This window comes from Lygodium microphyllum, chromosome 28, assembly GCF_053477565.2.
Source record: "Lygodium microphyllum isolate KBCC chromosome 28, Lygodium_microphyllum_v1.1.10, whole genome shotgun sequence".
Lineage (NCBI taxonomy): Eukaryota > Viridiplantae > Streptophyta > Polypodiopsida > Schizaeales > Lygodiaceae > Lygodium > Lygodium microphyllum.
The window spans coordinates 41880934-41899298 of record NC_141162.1 but is presented as its reverse complement, the minus strand read 5'-3'; the positions used below and the strand labels follow the sequence as shown (position 1 = coordinate 41899298).

At 40.3% G+C, this 18365-nt stretch overlaps 1 protein-coding gene across 3 annotated transcripts in view; it reads right to left on the bottom strand.

Annotated features, from left to right (window-relative positions):
* Positions 1–11634, bottom strand: part of LOC148011397 (uncharacterized) — a 138947-nt gene extending 127313 nt beyond the window's left edge. For all 3 annotated transcript variants that reach the window (XM_087670527.1, XM_087670529.1, XM_087670528.1), the window contains exons 1-4: positions 11270–11634; positions 11122–11161; positions 10952–11015; positions 10245–10375 (exon numbers count right to left, since the gene is read on the bottom strand). In XM_087670527.1, the coding sequence (XP_087526653.1) occupies positions 10245–10375; positions 10952–11015; positions 11122–11161; positions 11270–11307 (273 nt within the window). In that variant the 5' untranslated portion in view covers positions 11308–11634. The remainder of the gene's footprint in view (positions 1–10244; positions 10376–10951; positions 11016–11121; positions 11162–11269) is intronic.
* Positions 11635–18365: the final 6731 nt, after the last annotated feature.

Sequence of the window (18365 nt, the reverse complement as noted above, 5' to 3'; positions counted from 1 at the left end):
GCCCATGGAGAATGAGGAAGGGGAAGGACAATGACAAGTCCATGAGAGCACTCTAGAATATCCTCATCTCTTTGAGGTAAGCTATGACTGAGTTCTTTTATTATGTAGCATAATAGCAAGCTTCCTCTACCTCTTCTCCTATTATCTCCCTCTCTTCTCATCTTCTCATTCCATGTAGCATAATGGCAAGCTTCTTCTACCTCTTCTCTTCTTATCTCCCTCTCCTCTCATCTCTCTCTCTTATATTCCAATATAGTGTCTAGTACATATATACTCTCTTGTAAATTTGTGTCTTGGTTCTCTTGATTCTCTTTGAGAAAAGGGATGTCCTAGCCCATCCTCCCTTTGGCTAGGTGGTGCCCCTCTTTAGTTCTCTTAGTGAGGATTGAAGGTTGGATGGGTAAGAGGCAACCCGTTCATCATTTCATCCCTCATTTTTTGTGCCCCCGCTGAGCACATTCTCAACCACAATTCTCTACCTCCTTATGAGGAATGATACAACACATGGTGGTGCATCCTCTACAACAAGTTCCCCAAGTGGCTCTTCCTCAACGCCTTCACCAACTATTTTTGAAGCTGGTCGAAGTCCACGACTCCCAGAATTGTCTCCTAAAGAAGCTCAAGAAAGAAAGTATGCCTATCGGATGACTACACGCATGTGTCAGAAGTGGAGCAGCGGTGGAAGCATAAACATGTGCTGAAATAAACTGTTGAAACACAAGACAAAAAGAGAAAAGAAAGAACACGATACAGATGAGAACTCAGATGTATGCACGGGAAATAGAATCCATATATCTGAACACGAGACAGTCGCATACAACAGTGAGTCACTGGCTGCGTGGGCACTGGCACTGGCTCCTCTCTCCACAGAGTCTGCAGATGGTGAAGATGAAGTGACTGACTGAGGAGGAGCCACTGAGTATAAATAGGCTTAAAAAGTGGGGAGCAATAATGCTGGTCGGACAGCATTAAAGCTGGCCGATTGGTGCATAAAATGCTCCACTGGCATAAAATGCCACACCAGAAAAATACCTAAAATACCTAATAAAAAATGCCCAGCCCAGATCAAGCTCAGACTCACACATGAGCTGACAAATACTCTGCTAACAGCATGCGGGTAAAAGGTGTTCACTTTAGAAATTCCATTATCTCACAACGGAAAAAATTATGTTGCCATCAATCGCTAGGTTCTCATAATTGTGGTGAGTGTTTTGCAAACAAAGTGAAGGCCCTTCCGAGAGGTCCTCGTCTCCAAATCATCAAATCCCTCTCTCTCTCTGGCCTAATCCACATCAAAGGAGGACAACTATGCATGAACGGTGTGGAGTTTTGTAAAAGTGCAAAGTATGGAGACTACCTTCAACTGTTGTTAGCTCGAAGGTTGGGTGTGGTTGAAAAGGTGGCCATCACACCTTATGAAATATATGTCGCCGAGGATGGACACACCAAGGCAAGAACAATCACTGGTAAGCAAATTCTCCGTATAGCAAAGTTGGTGGGTTCCAAAAAAAAACACTTTGGGAAAAATCCTTCATAATTCAAGAAAGTGCATTCCCTCTACTCCCTTAAGTAGTCTCCACTCATGAATAATAACAATGGCCCGAATTTCTACACCTTCCACTCTGTACAAAACATCCGAGTTAATGTATGCATCAGTAGGAAGATTTTCTTCCAGCACCGTCTTATGATGTACTTTGGGGCTGAAAGATTAAGGGAGATTCTTGTATCACCAGAACCTATAATCTTCCCAATGCTAGACTATAATGCATCCTTCAATGTACATGTCTTTATCCTATTATAATAGTTTCTCATGAATCAGAACGAGTTGTATAGACCTATCCGTCCACTTGCTATGCAAACTGTGCATATTGTAGCTAGCACAAAGCTTAGATTCCAAGGCATTATTAGAAGCATACTGGGGCCTAGACGTCTTGCTAAAATCAATGCATCTGTGAACCCATTCATCCTTCCCCTTATAAAATACAACTTAAGTCTAGACGTTTTTATCTTCATACTCTACTAAGGCAACATGGCATTTCCAAGTTTTTTTGGACACAAATGGGAGAAAGCTCTAGACTTTTTGGATGACTTAGAAATGGCCTTCCTAGTCACAGGCCGGGATGATGAAGCAACCAAAGTACGAGCCTTCTCTTTAGTTCTAAAGGGTGATGCTCGAGTGTGATATCAAGCTCTCCCGGAGGCTACAAGGGATAATTGGGAGGATCTCAAGACCGCATTCATGCACAAGTACCAAGATACAGAGCCACCTGAAGATATTTGGAGACAACTCTTAGATCTTCGCCAAACCGTAGCAGGGGAATACCAAACCTATGAAGGCATGTTTATAAAATTGTGGGATAAATGGACAGCCTCTTTAGCCGAGAGAGAAAGAGTACCTGATTGCCTTAAGAAAGATTGTTTTCTAGCCGGACTCCATCCTCTACTAAGGGAGAAGGTCAAAGGAAAGTTTCCCACATCCTATGAAGAATCAGTCACTTATGCAAGGGAGAAAGATAAAAAATTGAAGTATCAAGCCCAGTTGAAGGGGGGAGTTGAGCCCACACAGGTTTTACCAACCATGCCAAGGCCTAGAGAAATAGCAGAGGCCCCACCTGAACCGAAGATACCACAACAAGAGCTCCTACAACGCATTACTAATCAACTTGAAAGCCTTTCGTTAAATTTGGTGCAAGGAGTACGACCCCCTCCCCTCATAAATAAAGGCAATCGAGGTCCAAGGAGACAATAAAGAGAATATGTTTGCTATAATTGTGGGGAGATTGGCCATGGTATTTACTTTTGCCCTCATCCTAGGCGTTTTCCAGGAAATGGGTTCCAACCAAGAAGGAGAGGACAACAAGTGACACCACCTAGGAAAAGGTTTGTTCCACCGAATCCAGGGCCTCCACCACCGGTTCAAGTTCTTCAGCATCCTCGACCACTTGCAGAGGTGCCGCCCTTGCTTGTCCAGCCGCCAGAGAATCATGATGTTAGGATAATTAGTTTAGATGAGAGTGATGTCAAAGGGAAGGCCAAAGTAGTAGAGGTTGAAGCAATGCCAGTGAAGAAAGCCCGGAGAATTGAGAGAATGGAGCCTACACCACCAAAGGAGGTTGAAAACATGGAAGAGGAGGCAGAGTCATCAATGGCTGCAAAGACACGCAAAAATAAAAAGAGGAGGGCTCGCTCACGCCGACACATTGAGCCAGATGATTTTTCCCTGGGTAAAGGTACTAAAGCTTATGATTTGCTTGCTGATGTGAAGAATCAAGGGCCAAAAATTTCATGGCCACAATTACTACATCTATCTCCAACAGTGCAACGACAATGGTCCAAGATGGTAAGCATTAGATCCATGAAAAATAGACATGTGAATGCAATCCAGGCTAGAAAGATGAAAGATATTGTGCCTCTAATGGAAGCCGAAATCAATGGGCAGAGTGTCAAAGACATATGTGGATGGAGGTGCAGAGATTTGTGTCATGACAGAAAAGTTGATGCATCGTTTGGGATTAGAGGTAAATGAAACTACTAAATTTGGGGCCAAAATGGCTAACAATGTAGTAGTAAATTGTTTGGGAGTTATAAAGAAAGTCAAGGTAAAGATGTGTAGAGTGCAATTGGAGCTTGACATGTATGTGATGCCAGTGAAGGGGGACGGCTATCCGCTCATTCTTGGACGACCATAGCTAATGGGAATGAAAGCCAGACAAGATTGGGAGACAGGGGCTTTAGAGCTAAGGCCACAAAAGGGGCTGCATAAAAAATGGAAGAGCACTATCTACAACATGAAGAAGGGCCGACAGGAGGATCTTCTTTTAGAGACCACCGCTGATGAATGGAGTTCCAGCGAGGGTTGGTCATCTATGACAGAGGGAGAGTTTTCTAATGAGGAGGAAGAAAGCTCTCTAGAAGTGATGGGGATTACATTAAAAGGGCCTTCTAGTAGTGAAATTCCACAGCAGCTTCCAAAGGTCGAGAAGGAGGGGTTAGAAAAAATGTTGGCTAAGGATCTATCAGTTGAGGAGAAGGCAGCCTACATGGAAGTGGTGATAAAACACTCTGCACTTTTTATTTCTGATTATGAACACATCACAGATGTGACAGTAGTACAACATCACATTAATCTAAAAGAGGGAGCACGGCCAGTGGTGCAGCGACTACGACGATTAGGAGTAGTTCAACAAAACGCTCTACTCACTGAGGTGCAACGACTTTTAAAGGCAGGCTTCATCTATCCAATAGGGGACTCAGAGTGGGTTTCACCTGTGGTGGTGATACCCAAGAAGAATGGAAAATGGAGGATTTGTGTGGATTACAAGCCGCTAAATGCTGCAACTAAGAGAGATCACTTTCCTCTTCCCTTTCATGATGAAATACTCAACGAGGTGGCCGGGTATGAGAGATACACTGTTTGTGATGGGTATTCAGGTTATTTCCAGATCCGAATAGCTGAGGAGGATCAACAAAAGACCACCTTCATTACACCTTGGGGTTGTTTTGCTTACAAAGTAATGCCATTTGGATTAACAACTGCCCCAGCTACCTTCCAGCGATTCATGAATTATGTCTTCCAGCCATATTTTGGGAAATCCATCAGGGTCTTTATTGATGATTTTTGTATTTATAGTTCTAAGGCTTTACATCTAGGAAAGGTGGATGAAGCTTTCAACCGACTTGCACAAATGGGGGGGCAATTAAACCATGAGAAGTGTCGCATTGGCGAAAGCAGTGTAACTTTGTTAGGGCATGTCGTAAGTGAGAGGGGCATTGAAGCAGATCCAAACTAAGTTAAGGCCCTATTGGCGGTGCCATCACCATCTTCTATGAAGCAACTAACCTCTTTCATTCAGAAGATGCGATATATGGGGCGGTTCATTCATCTCCTCTCCCAATTAATATTTCCACTGCAACAGCTAACCCACTCTGAGGAGCTCCTGTGGAGTGACGAAAGCGAAAGGTGCTTTCACGAGGTGAAGAAGGCTCTTAGCACCCTTCCTATAATTTTGCAGCCTTGTTGGGATCAAGAGTTTTTTGTCAATCCGAGTTTTGGAGAAGATGCTCTAGGGGCAGCACTAATACAAAAGGATGCTAAAACTGGACTAATGAGACCGGTTTATTTTTCTAATAGAGTAATGACAGCATCAGAACGAAGGTACAAGATGGTCGAGGTGATGGTTTTGTCTCTAATGTTTGCTATAAGAAGGTTTCGTCCTTATCTTCTCCCTAGGCCATTCACAGTGATCACGACAGAAGAGCATTTTTCCTATGCATTACAGCACATGGATGTTTCAGCTAGAATCGCTAAGTGGGTGATACAACTCCAAGAGTTTGACTACACCTTCAATGTGGAGAATTCTACTCAAGCTTGCCTAGCTGATTTGTTGACCCATAGATGCCATCAAAAGAAGAAAAAGGAGAAGGGAAAGGTAAAAGAGGAGACACCTCCTCTTAAGGAGCCGCCGCGGGTGGATAATGCCATTCTACTCAAGCTTGCCTAGCTGATTTGTTGACCCATAGATGCCATCAAAAGAAGGAAAAGGAGAAGGGAAAGGTAAAAGAGGAGACACCTCCTCTTAAGGAGCCGCCGCGGGTGGAGAATGCCCATGCCCTCTACTTTGATGGAGCCTACAAGCGTATTAAAGACAAAGCGGCAGCAGGAATAGTGGTGTTCAGTCCCGAAGGTGACAAACTTTATGGAGAAGGTATTAGCTTGGAAGATATCCATTCTAATAAAAAGACAGAATATCAAGCCTTGCTTTTAGGTTTGAGGTGGTGTCTTTCACATGGTGTCACTCGACTTAATGTTTTTGGGGATTCTATGCTCACTGTTAAGCAAATGAAAGGAATCTGGGCTTGTAAAAATGATAACTTAGCAGTGAAAATAACGGAGGCTAAAACTCTCATGAGAAAGCTACAGAAAGCCCAAATCTATTTTGTGCCAAGGCGCACAAATGGCGACGCAGATGCTCTAGCAGCTGAAAAATTAAAAGAGGTAATGGTGGGCATCATTACAGTAAAGCTTCCCTTGTTTCAGAGTAAGTTTCAACTACAAGATGTGCTTTATTTTCTTGAGCAAGGTGAGGCACCTACACATATGAGTAAAAGTGAGAAAATGTGGCTAGCTACTAAGGCCACTAAATACCGCTTGATAAATGATGTGTTGTATTGCAAAGGAAAGAATGCAGTGCTTAGAAAAATTGGTAGATCATGACAGTTACAGCCCACTAGTAAACACTAGAGGCTGGTAAAAAAGGCTAAGTGTGGGTACCAAAGACATGGTAGACATCCAGAGGCTATAATAGGGGCCTCACAAAGTGTACAGAGGATATAGTACAAGGTTACATGAGGAGTTTACAAGCTTATGTCAGAAGCATTAGGTCTAGACACTACAAGGCTAAAAAAGTCTATCAGAATAGAAGGACTGGTAAGGCTTGTCCTTCTCCTAGTGTTCTTCTTCTTCTAAGTAGCTTTTGAAAGCCATTTTTTATAATCTCATTAACTCCCAAGAAAAAGCGAATTTCAAGAAAATTCCCGCGATGCCCGATCGGTTCGACCTGGTCTACAAAGTTGCAGAAGAAACTTTTTTCAAATTCCTCACGGATTTGAAGTTACGAAGGCGTAGACTGCTGGCTACATGCAATTTTCTTCTCTCTTTCACCACACCAACTTTCCACTCTGTCCTTCTTGTAAATATATTATTTAATGTGCTTTGGGCACCCACCTCTTGTAATCTAGCTCAATTTCTCTATTTTGTCTACCACCACCCTTGGCTTCTTGCATGATGACCAAGGTGGGGACTTGTCCCATCCACTATTCTCCATATTTTCAAAGATGCCATACATCATCTAGGATTATGTTAATCAAGAAGATTAGCTTAATCTAATCCCTCATGGAGGCTATATAAAGAGCCCATGGAGAATGAGGAAGGGGAAGGACAATGACAAGTCCATGAGAGCACTCTAGAATATCCTCATCTCTTTGAGGTAAGCTATGACTGAGTTCTTTTATTATGTAGCATAATGGCAAGCTTCCTCTACCTCTTCTCCTATTATCTCCCTCTCTTCTCATCTTCTCATTCCATGTAGCATAATGGCAAGCTTCTTCTGCCTCTTCTCCTCTTGTCTCCCTCTCCTCTCATCTCTCTCTCTTATATTCCAATATGGTGTCTAGTACATATATTCTCTCTTGTAAATTTGTGTCTTGGTTCTCTTGATTCTCTCTGAGAAAAGGGATGTCCTAGCCCATCCTCCCTTTGGCTAGGTGGTGCCCCTCTTTAGTTCTCTTAGTGAGGATTGGAGGTTGGATGGGTAAGAGGCAACCCGTTCATCATTTCAGCCCTCACACACCTATCACCCTCAACCTGGAAGTATAGGTTGGAGTCATAAGCTGATTGATGGAAGCCAGTCTGAAGAAAGAAACGAACAATCCTCTCGTATCAAGCTCTAGGAGCTTGCTTCAAGCCATAGAGGGCCTTCCACAATCTATAGACATGGTCCTCCTTCCTTTGCACAAGAAACCTAGGAGGTTGTGAAACATAAATCTCCTCCTCAAGGGCTCCATTCAAGAAGTCACACTTCACCCATCTGATAAATAGGCCAACATGGTGGGCTGCAAGAGCCAAAAGAACCTAAATAGTAGACATCCGAGCCATAGGTGCAACAGTCTCAAAATAGTTTGATCCTACCCTTTGAGCAAAACCCTTGGCAACAAGCCTAGCTTTGTGCTTGTCCAAGGAACTATCTACAAGGTACTTGGTCTTAAAGACCCACTTCACACCTATCACCTTCCACTTCAAGGGATGCAGAACGAACTCCCAAGTCTAATTATACTCCATGGAATCAAGCTCCTCTTGCATGGCCTGACACCAAATATCCTGTGCAAGAGCTTCCTCAACTATAGCAGGCTCATGAGCATGAAGAATCTGTGACATAAGAGCATGGTTCAGACAAAGTCAACTATTCCGCTAGGCTTGTAAGTGAGCTGATCTGCATAGACCTATAGCATGGCTTAACCAATTGGATGTTGTTGTGAAGAAAATAATAAGTCTACCACATCACCCTTTTTAGTCAAATGTGACACCATTGTGACAAAATAGGATGTGTTGCAAGAGCAAAAAATAGGACTTAGAGGGCATCCCTATCTAATAAACCTAGAAAGGATAAATGGCTCTATGATACCACCATTAAGCATGACTCTCAAGGAAGAATCCCTATTGATATTGTCAACCAAGTCAAACATTCTAAAAGCCCAAACCCCATCTTTTACATGAGTTGGGTTGTGCAAAGATATTATACATGCTACCCATCAAAGAAAATAGGTCTCCAATGTTTAAGAGTGGAAGGCAAATGCACTTTCACAATCAATTTAATAACTCCCTCTTTCCACGAGATAGGCATTATCTTGGTTGCCCAAATTTCTTGATACATAATGATTAAGGATACTGCCAACTAATTTGCATATTCAGCAAAAAACCCATTGGTGAGGACATCACAACCACGGCTTTTATCCTTAGGCAGACGTAGCAAAATGTCAATCACCTCATCCTCATAAATGTATGTATATAAGCTGTCAGCAATATCAGGTGAGACATGATCCTTAATCAAATCATAAAACATGGATCACACTATTGATATTCGATAACTAGGACCCTAGTAAATCCATAATATATTCCCTACACTTTCCCACAATAGCTTGGGAATCTATGACCATTTGATGATCAAAATTTTGCAATCGTACTAAGTTTTTCCTTCCAAAATCTCTCTCTCTCTCTCTCTCTCTCTCTCTCTCTCTCTCTCTCTCTCTCATGCAAAGGGTGATTATATTAATTGCTAAAAAAGTACAATAGTCACATATAAACTAAAAGGATAGCAAAGAAACAAAGGAAACCCTCGAATAAGTTACTCATTAATATATGTGTCCATCACATGGGTTCAAAATAAGGTATTTTTAAAATACCATTTTTAGACATCTTTTTATATATAGAATGATATAATATAAAGGAATTATTTACAAATTGAATAGAAAAGGGTTATGTTTCATTCAAGAAAAATCCATGGGTAAGGATATTTATAAATAGGCCTTGAACGCATGTGATGTAGAGGATATACATATAGTAACTTCCCCGAGAGGAAACCATTATTTGCCATGAGACCAAATCCTCCCAAGGGAGAAGCCCTTTATGCTACACAATATCAAGTTACCAATGAAGAAGGCCTTTCAATTGAGCAATACGATTTTGAACACTTAGAATGGGAATCAAAAATAAAAGCATTCCAAGTGACCCAATCATTGCCAACAACACCACAAGCACACAAAGTAAAACATTATCTTCATGTGCAACCACACTAGATCTAACAATTTTGCCAAATGCCCAATCACAGCTACACATAACAGGTCCCACCACCCATCGCCAAAGCTCCAACAAAAAAGACCAAATCTTCCTTGCTATTGAACAGAAGACAAATCTGTGGTGATAAGTCTCCACACTTGTAGTGCAAAAGAAGTAAGAGCCATTAGAGATATTTCATAGAGAGAGGGCTATAGCAAGGAGTAAGCCACCAATCAACATTCACTAAAGAAAGACTTTGCATTTAAATGGAGTTTAATTAATCCATTCCTCCATTATAGTTGACTTCCATCATATCCTACTTTTATAAAGGCCCCAAATGGAATAGCCCTTAGCTGCCGACTAGTGATGCCCCTTAATAAGCAAATAAGAGGTTAGATAAGGCTAGATGACCTCTTTTTGTCATCTAACCACCATGTAGAAGCCATATGTACAATATTTCTACAAAAAAGCCCACATAGTAACAAGGAAAAAAAATAAGTATTAACTACTTCTATTCCAATCACATGAAATGTGTCAAGCTATACAAATTAGATCTTTCATAAAGCATGTGGAAGATGGAAGAGACTTCCCAACTTCGACACTCTAAGTTTGCAAGATCCATTAGAGCTTAGCACACTTGTCAACATACGATACAAATGGAGTTATGATGTAGGAAATTAGCAAAATGACCCTAGAGTATCAAAACATGTAACTTGATTTTAGTTACGAAACTATGAATATACAACAATTAATTTGAAAATTTGGAAAACACAAAACACATGGGTTCTTTGGGTAATTTTTCCTATGGCATATAACACTAATTTAGAGTGTGTTAAAAGTATGACACCAATATGATCAAGCAATACCTTAATCGAAGCTTTAAAAGTATGACACCAATATGATCAAGCAATACCTTAATAGAAGCTTCAAACTTGTTTTCGTCAAGTGGACTTTGGAGTGTATTAGCTGAGGTTGGTTCTATTGTGCCCTCTGAAGAGAGTGTGGAAGACTCCTCCAATGATGACTTCAACTCTGTCTCACTACCTGTAGAAAAAGAAACCGTTAGAGTTGCAATTTGATGCACATCAAACCATTAGCAACTTCTCCCAAGAAGAATGTTTGTCTATATACACTCATACATTTGAATGTTGATATATGTACACACAATCAATCGTAACATTGGAACAAGTGGACAAGATGCACAAGAAAAATGCCATCCCAAAATGGCAAAAAATGTTATGCATTCAATATAAGCATGTGGTCACAATATTGAGTGACACAAGGGACCAATATCCAAATGCTCTAAGTTTTGCCCCCCTCACATGAATCAAACTCAATGATCAACCTCAATGGTAAACAACATAACTTAAAGTGTTCACCATTGAATGAACCTTTATAAGCACCAGTGCATTAAGAAACACAAGTGCACTGTACATGATTGCATGTGCATACGTGACATGAATCAAGAAATGGCATGCACACATGCATATGTGCTAAGCATGGATGTGCACATGCTCGCTGCAATCTTGGATCCACACACACGCACAAACAAGTTGGCACTGTGGTCCTGATTCTGAAAACAACCAATGTGGATACATGTGGGATGAGGACGGGTCGTACCTTGGCCTTGCAGGGATGGCGATGCGGTGCTGGAGAAGCCTCTGACCAAGATCCTTCTTTTCTCCTGCGCCCAAGGCAAAGAGACAATTCTTCCTTAAACCCCCCTAAAACCCCATACACAAACGCTTCTCTTAAAGACTCCTTGCACGCTCTAAAAAGGGAAGATGCACCTGCTGCAGCTCAGCAGTCATAGTCCTAAGACGCTCTCCACTGCAGGAGCAAGAGAGATGGTACCATCAATGAAACAAACGAAGCATAAACATAAGCATAAACGAACAAAACAACAAACAAATTGCTGAGAAGGTGAATTGTTTGTACTAGGAGGAGCACAGGCGTGCGATGGCACGCGCTGCCATGGAAGCTTGAAGCAAATAGCTGTGTTTTTGTTTTTCTTCTCGATGATGGTGATGATTCGGCTGCTTCTTTCTCGATCGGCAACGACTGCGGCGGCCACTTTCCCCGTCTCTTGCTGGCTGCTGTTACCGAAGAAGTATCCCAGCTTCACCACTGGAATGTCTGAAATGGCACAATTGATAAATGCCAATATTACAGTTAATCAGGTAGAGCAAATCCACCAGTCCATCCCTGGGAATTGAACCTGGCTTCTTACGCCACGCACGGCTGCTCTAAACACACGCCTTACACCTGCCCTCAACGGCTGCTCTAAAGGGTGCCCTCACGGTATCACAATTAATCGCTTTGGACCCTTTATCCTAGGCTTCTTCTTATAGAGCACAACCAACACCCTTGACCAATGGCTCACACAACCTCGTTACACTCTCCCTTGGACACTTGGGGCAATGTGAAAATTGTTCGCGGCTGGCTTTACATACAATATATGCCCAAAATGAACGCATAGTGCAATGTGGCACACTAGCTTGATCCTTCCTATTGTTGCAATTGGTAGGGTTTTGAACTACTTAGAATCAATTTTAAAAGGTAGGGCTTGGGCACAAATATAAACTTCGAGCAAGGGATCATAAACAGGGGAAATGAACCGCTTTTTCCCAACGGAAAAATGTCAAAGAACTTCTTGTGTCAACATCGGTCCCTTGCAACATGTCCATCGCACCATGACTAGCTAATCTCAATTATTTTTATTTTCCAATTGTCATATAGGTCCTTCCAATATTTCTAATAAGGCTAGTATGAATCCATAAGCCCATGTTTGCTAGGAGGCTTTTTGGGTTTTTTCCTTTTCTTTTCTTTTTGGGGGGGGGGGGGGGGGGGGGGGAGGGGGGAAGGGAGAGGGGGGGTGTAATTGGATGGTTTTTGTAAAGAGGGCCTATCATGTTTATTAGGAAAGATTGATATTTTCAAATCAACAAGCAAATGATAAGATTGCAAGCATTCATTTCCAAGTAAGACACACCTTTTTGCCTAAGAGAATGAAACTAAACTAACAATCATTATGCACTATCATATACAAGGACCATTATGCTTTGTGCATGTATGCATGCATGTCGATTACAATCTCGGAGCTTCTAATTTTATAACATCATATATTTCAATTTGTTAAATTCTCTTCTCTTGTGTATTTACAAGGCTCATATGTGTTTCCATCGATTTGTCTACATTTTGTTTTCTTGTTCGTGCAATGTTGGGAAAGGGGAATGTGAGTTATCTACATGTTAGTGTGTTGTTGTCTATATGGGCAAGAAATATAAGGGTGTGGGTGTGGGTGTGAGTGTGAAATTTCTCTCCAAACAAAATTTGAACCATACATACTAATTAAATAATAATAAATGAAACTTAAGCATTCAATACTTTATTCAAGATTATCAATCATCCAAAACATAAGTTATGTTTAAAAGTTATATATTGGTAACGATGTTGAAAAACTGTACAAGTGAAATTCCACATACCAAAGGTTTTCCAATAAACAAAAAAATAAGTTATTTTGGCCATAGAAGTCCTTGGGAAGTATCTTTTCTAGGCCTTAGTGAGCAAAGGTTCTAATTGTTGCTTTCATCCATACAAAAGAAGAAGGTTAGAACATTAGCAAGTGAAGGTTCTAATTGTTACCTTCATCTATACAAAAGAACAGGTTAAACCTCGCAAATAAATCCCACATTTAGAGGCTCTAACATGTTAATACAAGGGGCTTCAAAGTGGTAGTCCCCTGCATAGAGCTTAGGGAAGCACAACCCTAATGTTGAGGTAGGAGTCTGTATTGAGGGGGTGGTAAAGAAGAGCCTAAATAATGATGAGCCTATGGAGATAGACTTCTTGGCAACTACAAAGGAAAATGGAAAGTGCATAGATCAAATTAGGAAAGAGATCCAAAAGAACCTAGAGTTGTTTAGTGAGAGATGTAGAAATAGTGTGTGGAAGAGAGTAAGGCCAATATTCACAAAGCCCTACTCACCTTCTCGATGCAAAGATTCAAATGGTGATTTGTAGACTTCACAAATGCAAGCTTATTACTTTACTTTAGGGGGAGAGTCCCTCTGAAGGATGACCCCCCCTATAGTTCCAACAAACCTATCACGGAAGGGCAATATTGGTCCAATTTAGGTTCATTCATAAGGGCTTTTGCTTTGCACTCATCTCTTCCTACCAAAAACAAGATTAGATACTTAGGTTCTATAGTTGGTTTTAGGGGTAACTATGTGCTTGCCATGCCTTGGGTCCCTCAATTCTCTCTAAAAGAAACCTTGCATCATGAGTGCTCTATGTGTGTGGCCTTTCCAAGGCTGCCTAACTAGCTAGATATTCATTCTCCATCTAATGGTATTATTTGTCTTGAGAAACAAGCTTGCATACCAAGGGATCATAGAGTATTTGACTCTCACAATCTAGAAATGGTGGTCCAAGTAAAATTTTCATATTTTCTTAACGCGTGCTATGTTTCCCACTAATCATGATATATTGCTAGAGATTTTCCAACATAGTAGAAGTTGAGAAGAAGCTTGAGAAAAAGGAGATGAAGCCACTAGGGAGTAAGGCTACCTACAAGCCATGGTTGTGTCAAATTACATGATAAGGCCTAGAAACCCCTAGAACCCACCATACAAGGCACAAGCATTTGTAAGCAAGTCTTCATGAAAAAATGACACTATCCATATTGAGGTCTATAACTCAATGACACTATCCATATTAAGGTCTATAACTCAATGTCGAATTCTTGTTCCAAGGACCTATGTGACCTTGCAAATAAGTTACAAGCTAGCAATACTTGTAATGTCCCCAAGAAAAGTCCGCGTGACCCATCCCTAAGAAGAAACTAAAGGATAAATAGAAAAATTTTAAAAAACTTTAAAGGAAAGAAAAAGAAGTTTTACATTTCTTTGCCATTGTTTCCATCAATTTGACATTGTCATCAACCTCTGGCTGAAATGGAAGTAAACTATTGTCCTCATCAAATCCATTGTTATCATCAAGCCCCAATAGGAGCTACCATCATGAAACATTGATAGAAACAAAATTGTGAGCTCTTGTAGATAGAGGCTAATGAGCCAAGAAGGTTATGCAATCACTATATGAATGGATGGTGAGAGAAAGAGCAAGACCAGAGAGATTCTTAGAAGGCTATCAAAAGCCTTAAAGGTAAGCCCCACATACTAATCTTTTTTTTCATTTACACATTGCTATTGATTTGAGAGAGAGAGAGAGAGAGAGAGAGAGAGAGAGAGAGAGTGTGTGTGTGTGTGTGTGTGTGTGTGTTAGGTAGAGGGAGGGAAGGATAGGGAAGGGGGGAGGGAGAGAGAGAGAGAGAGAGAGAGAGAGAGAGAGAGAGAGGAGAGGAGAAAGGGAGAGATAGTGAGGAGCTAGATAAGTAATCAAAGATGAAGGGGTTATTGACAACTCACAAAGATTGGAAGGCTCCATCAACCCATCCCTTCTTCATCTCCATCACCCACACAAATGCTCTTTCTCAATCCATCATCTCTCTATCCCCTTGCTCCTACTCAATCCATCACTTCTCTATTCCCCAAAAGCCCCTTTTGATTTCCAATTCTACCAAACTTCCAACCCTCACCCTATTGTTTGAAGATTCAATTCATTGCACAATTACCCTATCCATAGCCATCCACCAAGTTCCCTTTACCTATGCCACAATACTCTTCTTGGCCTCGTTGAAGCTCACTCTGAAGATCATACAAGTTTGAAAGCTCTATGAGGATTGTATAAGGAGCCAAGCAAGGAATGTGTTTGCCATGGCTCCCAATAGAAGAAGCATGCAAATTAGCTAAGTCATTGCACGAACAAACAATGTTCCACCCGAACAAAATCAAACTCAAGTGCTCCCCTTTGTATCTAAGATATACATTATTTACTATGATACTAGGTGAAAAGTGATTATTAATGGTAGGATAAAAAAGGCATAGAATAGCTACTTGATTTGGGGATCCTTATGGGTACCTTGAATTTGAGTAGATGGTGAGTAGATTGGTTGCCTATGAGGTAATTTCCATAAGGAACATCCCCTCCCATGATGGAACCTAGTCCATCCGTATAGTATGATCCAAATTATATTGTCATTTATATGCAAATGATGGCACAACTATTTAATTATCTATAATGAATCCCGCTATTTAAAGGCTATGATTAAAAAGGGAATTAGAATAACTACTTGCTCTTTTTCTTAAGAAGAGTTAATATGATGGATAGTATGCTATGAGTTTTCATGTAATTATCCCATGCCAAAAGAAGAGAACTAGGATTAACAAGAATAAGATAACCTTGACATTATTTGGTTATACCACAAGAAGTCCTTTCATTTAGAAGATTGACTAATTGAATATTGATTTCTCAACTAGTAGAATATCATCTTCTTTGACTACAAAAAGGTGTTATCCTTGTTACAAGGTATCAAGAAGATTGACTAGAAGAATATCATCTTCTTTGACTAGTAGAGTATTATTGTTGTTATAAGGCTTGGATCAAATGGTTCAAAAATATGTCGAGTCTACAAACTTGGATGACCTTCTAAGATTCCATCACAAGGGATGGCTTTCCATGACCTTCGAATAAATCACTGAGATGAATCCTAGTTAATTTAAACAGGAGACTAACATTGAGAAAGACCTCATGCCTCAGTTAAATATGAACTTGGGAACAAATAAAGTTCCAAGGAAGGGTCTAGGCTAAGTTAAAGATATCGTAATGATCCCAAAGATTGACTTTCTCCCAATAAGATATGTTAAGGCCTATCTCAAGCTCATGATGACTTGATTGGTTAAACAAAAATCCATGCTAGAGGGCAAGATACTTAAATAGATCCTATACATGGACTTGTCACGGTGGATTCCATAAGATTTTATGACTGGGGCTCATACACAAAGTGGATTCTTTGTGCGAGAAGTCGATGGGGACGCCTATCCTTTTCGAGGCTCATACACAAAGTGGATTCTCCCAATATCATACCCCCGGGGTGGGATAGCAATTGTCCTCAATTGCTATTAGCTCAATGTGGAGCTAACAGAGTGGGAAAAGCATTTAAGTCTCTAGCGTGCATCCATTGGGCCTCTCAGGATTATATTGATGACGCCAAGGCATTCCTAAGATAATGTCACTAGACTGCAAAGGTACAACTAGGAGATTTCTTCGTTCAGTATATTCACCAATTTTAATTCTAAGTTATGCACCTCTTGTGTTCCATTATATCTTGTGCCTAGGAATGCAGCTTTAATGAGATAATTTGTAGAAATAGTTTGTAAATTCAATTATTTAACTAACTTTGTAGAAATAAAATCATGTGTGCTACCATCATCATGTAAAATAATATTTTCTTTACCATGCACAAAACATTTCATTGTCAACAAAGAATGAGGAGTTGGCATACCTGGCAAAGTATCTGAAGTAGTACCAATGTCGTCATCATCTTCCGTAAAGTCAAGCATTTCCTCACGTTCTTCTTCTTCCATTGCACCAAGATAATTGATATGGACAGGTGGCTTTTTGGTTTGGCAATTGGCTACTCCTTCGCAAAATTTCCATTTTTTGTGATCTTCCGATTAAAGACCATGGCCTCGAAGAAGAAAGCTACGAAGGTCGCGAAGGCAGGAGCTGCCAATAACACTGCAAACACAATTACTACAAATGGAATGGTGAGTACAGGATTACAAACGAAGTCGCAAATACCATCAACCAAACACCCGTCATGGATCCTCAGTTACCATTCTTCTTAAATAAAAATAGCTAATAGGCCTTTATCCCATGAATAGGCAACAGAAGCTGCATGCGTAAAATAATATTTTATTCGATTCCTGCATATAATTTCTTTGAGGAATTCTTAATCATAAATTCCAAGTGGTAGCTTGGGTCTATACAAGATGAACCTAAGCGAGTACAAGGAAGGTACTTGTCCCTAAAAGATTTAATATTTTTGATTTTTTTGTGTTGATAAAATGAAATCTCTGATAGGTAATCACGAATGCTAATCCTCTGTATATAAGAGACCTTGAGATGCAATTGCCAAATGATACTATTCATAATTGAACTAACCAAGATTTTCTTTTATTTCGGGCAAAGACCCACAAAACTCCAAGGGAGTTATCTTCTAGTATGAAAATCTTGCTTAAATTCAGTCCAAACTAATCTCTAAGAAAGAGGAAGTCTAGGAAGACTATTGGAAGGTATTGCCACTTATGTTGATTTGTCTTGAAGTTATTTTGCCAGTTATGCTAATTTGCCTTGATGTTATTAATTTTGGAAAGAAAAGATTTGTCTTGGAAATAAACTTGTTAAAAGTTTATGTATAATGCATTTAAAATAAGGTGTTTGTGATTGTAAGCTAGGTACTGATCTTTCCTAAAATCATCATGCTAAAAGATGGATGATTGACTACAGATCGCCAATCATTGAGATAGTATTTTAGTGAACACAGAACGTTGATTGAGGCAGTGTTCTTGATGACGTCAGACCTCCCCAAGGCAGTGTGAATAAAACCTACTCCAAGGGATTTTTCTTTTTTTGTTTCGCGTTAGTGAGCTTAGACCAATCATGACATGAAAGGTCTTGTCATAGGAAACTCTTGTCGACAGGAGGAGGTGAGAGTACTAGGGGGCTCTGATCATAAACTCCTCAGGCTCTTACGAACTGCCAACTACCGTTCGATTTCCAAACTGTGTTTGAAAGTTCCAACACTAGTTGGGGAACGAAACTTGGAGAGAATAATACCTTCGAACAAGAACATACTTGTAAAAGACCATTTTTCTAAAAGGAACTATTAAGAAGGAATTGCTTTAGTTTGTTTTTGTATTGTGAATTAAGGGTGTGTAATGAATTTCTATCAGGAGATAATTCAAAGAAGTTGTTTTTATATGTTGAACCTAAAGTGGTAGGTAATTAGGTAACTAAAAGTACTCTCTTAAGGGAAGCGGGAGGATGGACCCCCGATGGATCCATACCTATGGCTGGGTGGTATCATAAGCTCAGAGCTTTCCTAAGAAGGAATAAAAATCGCACT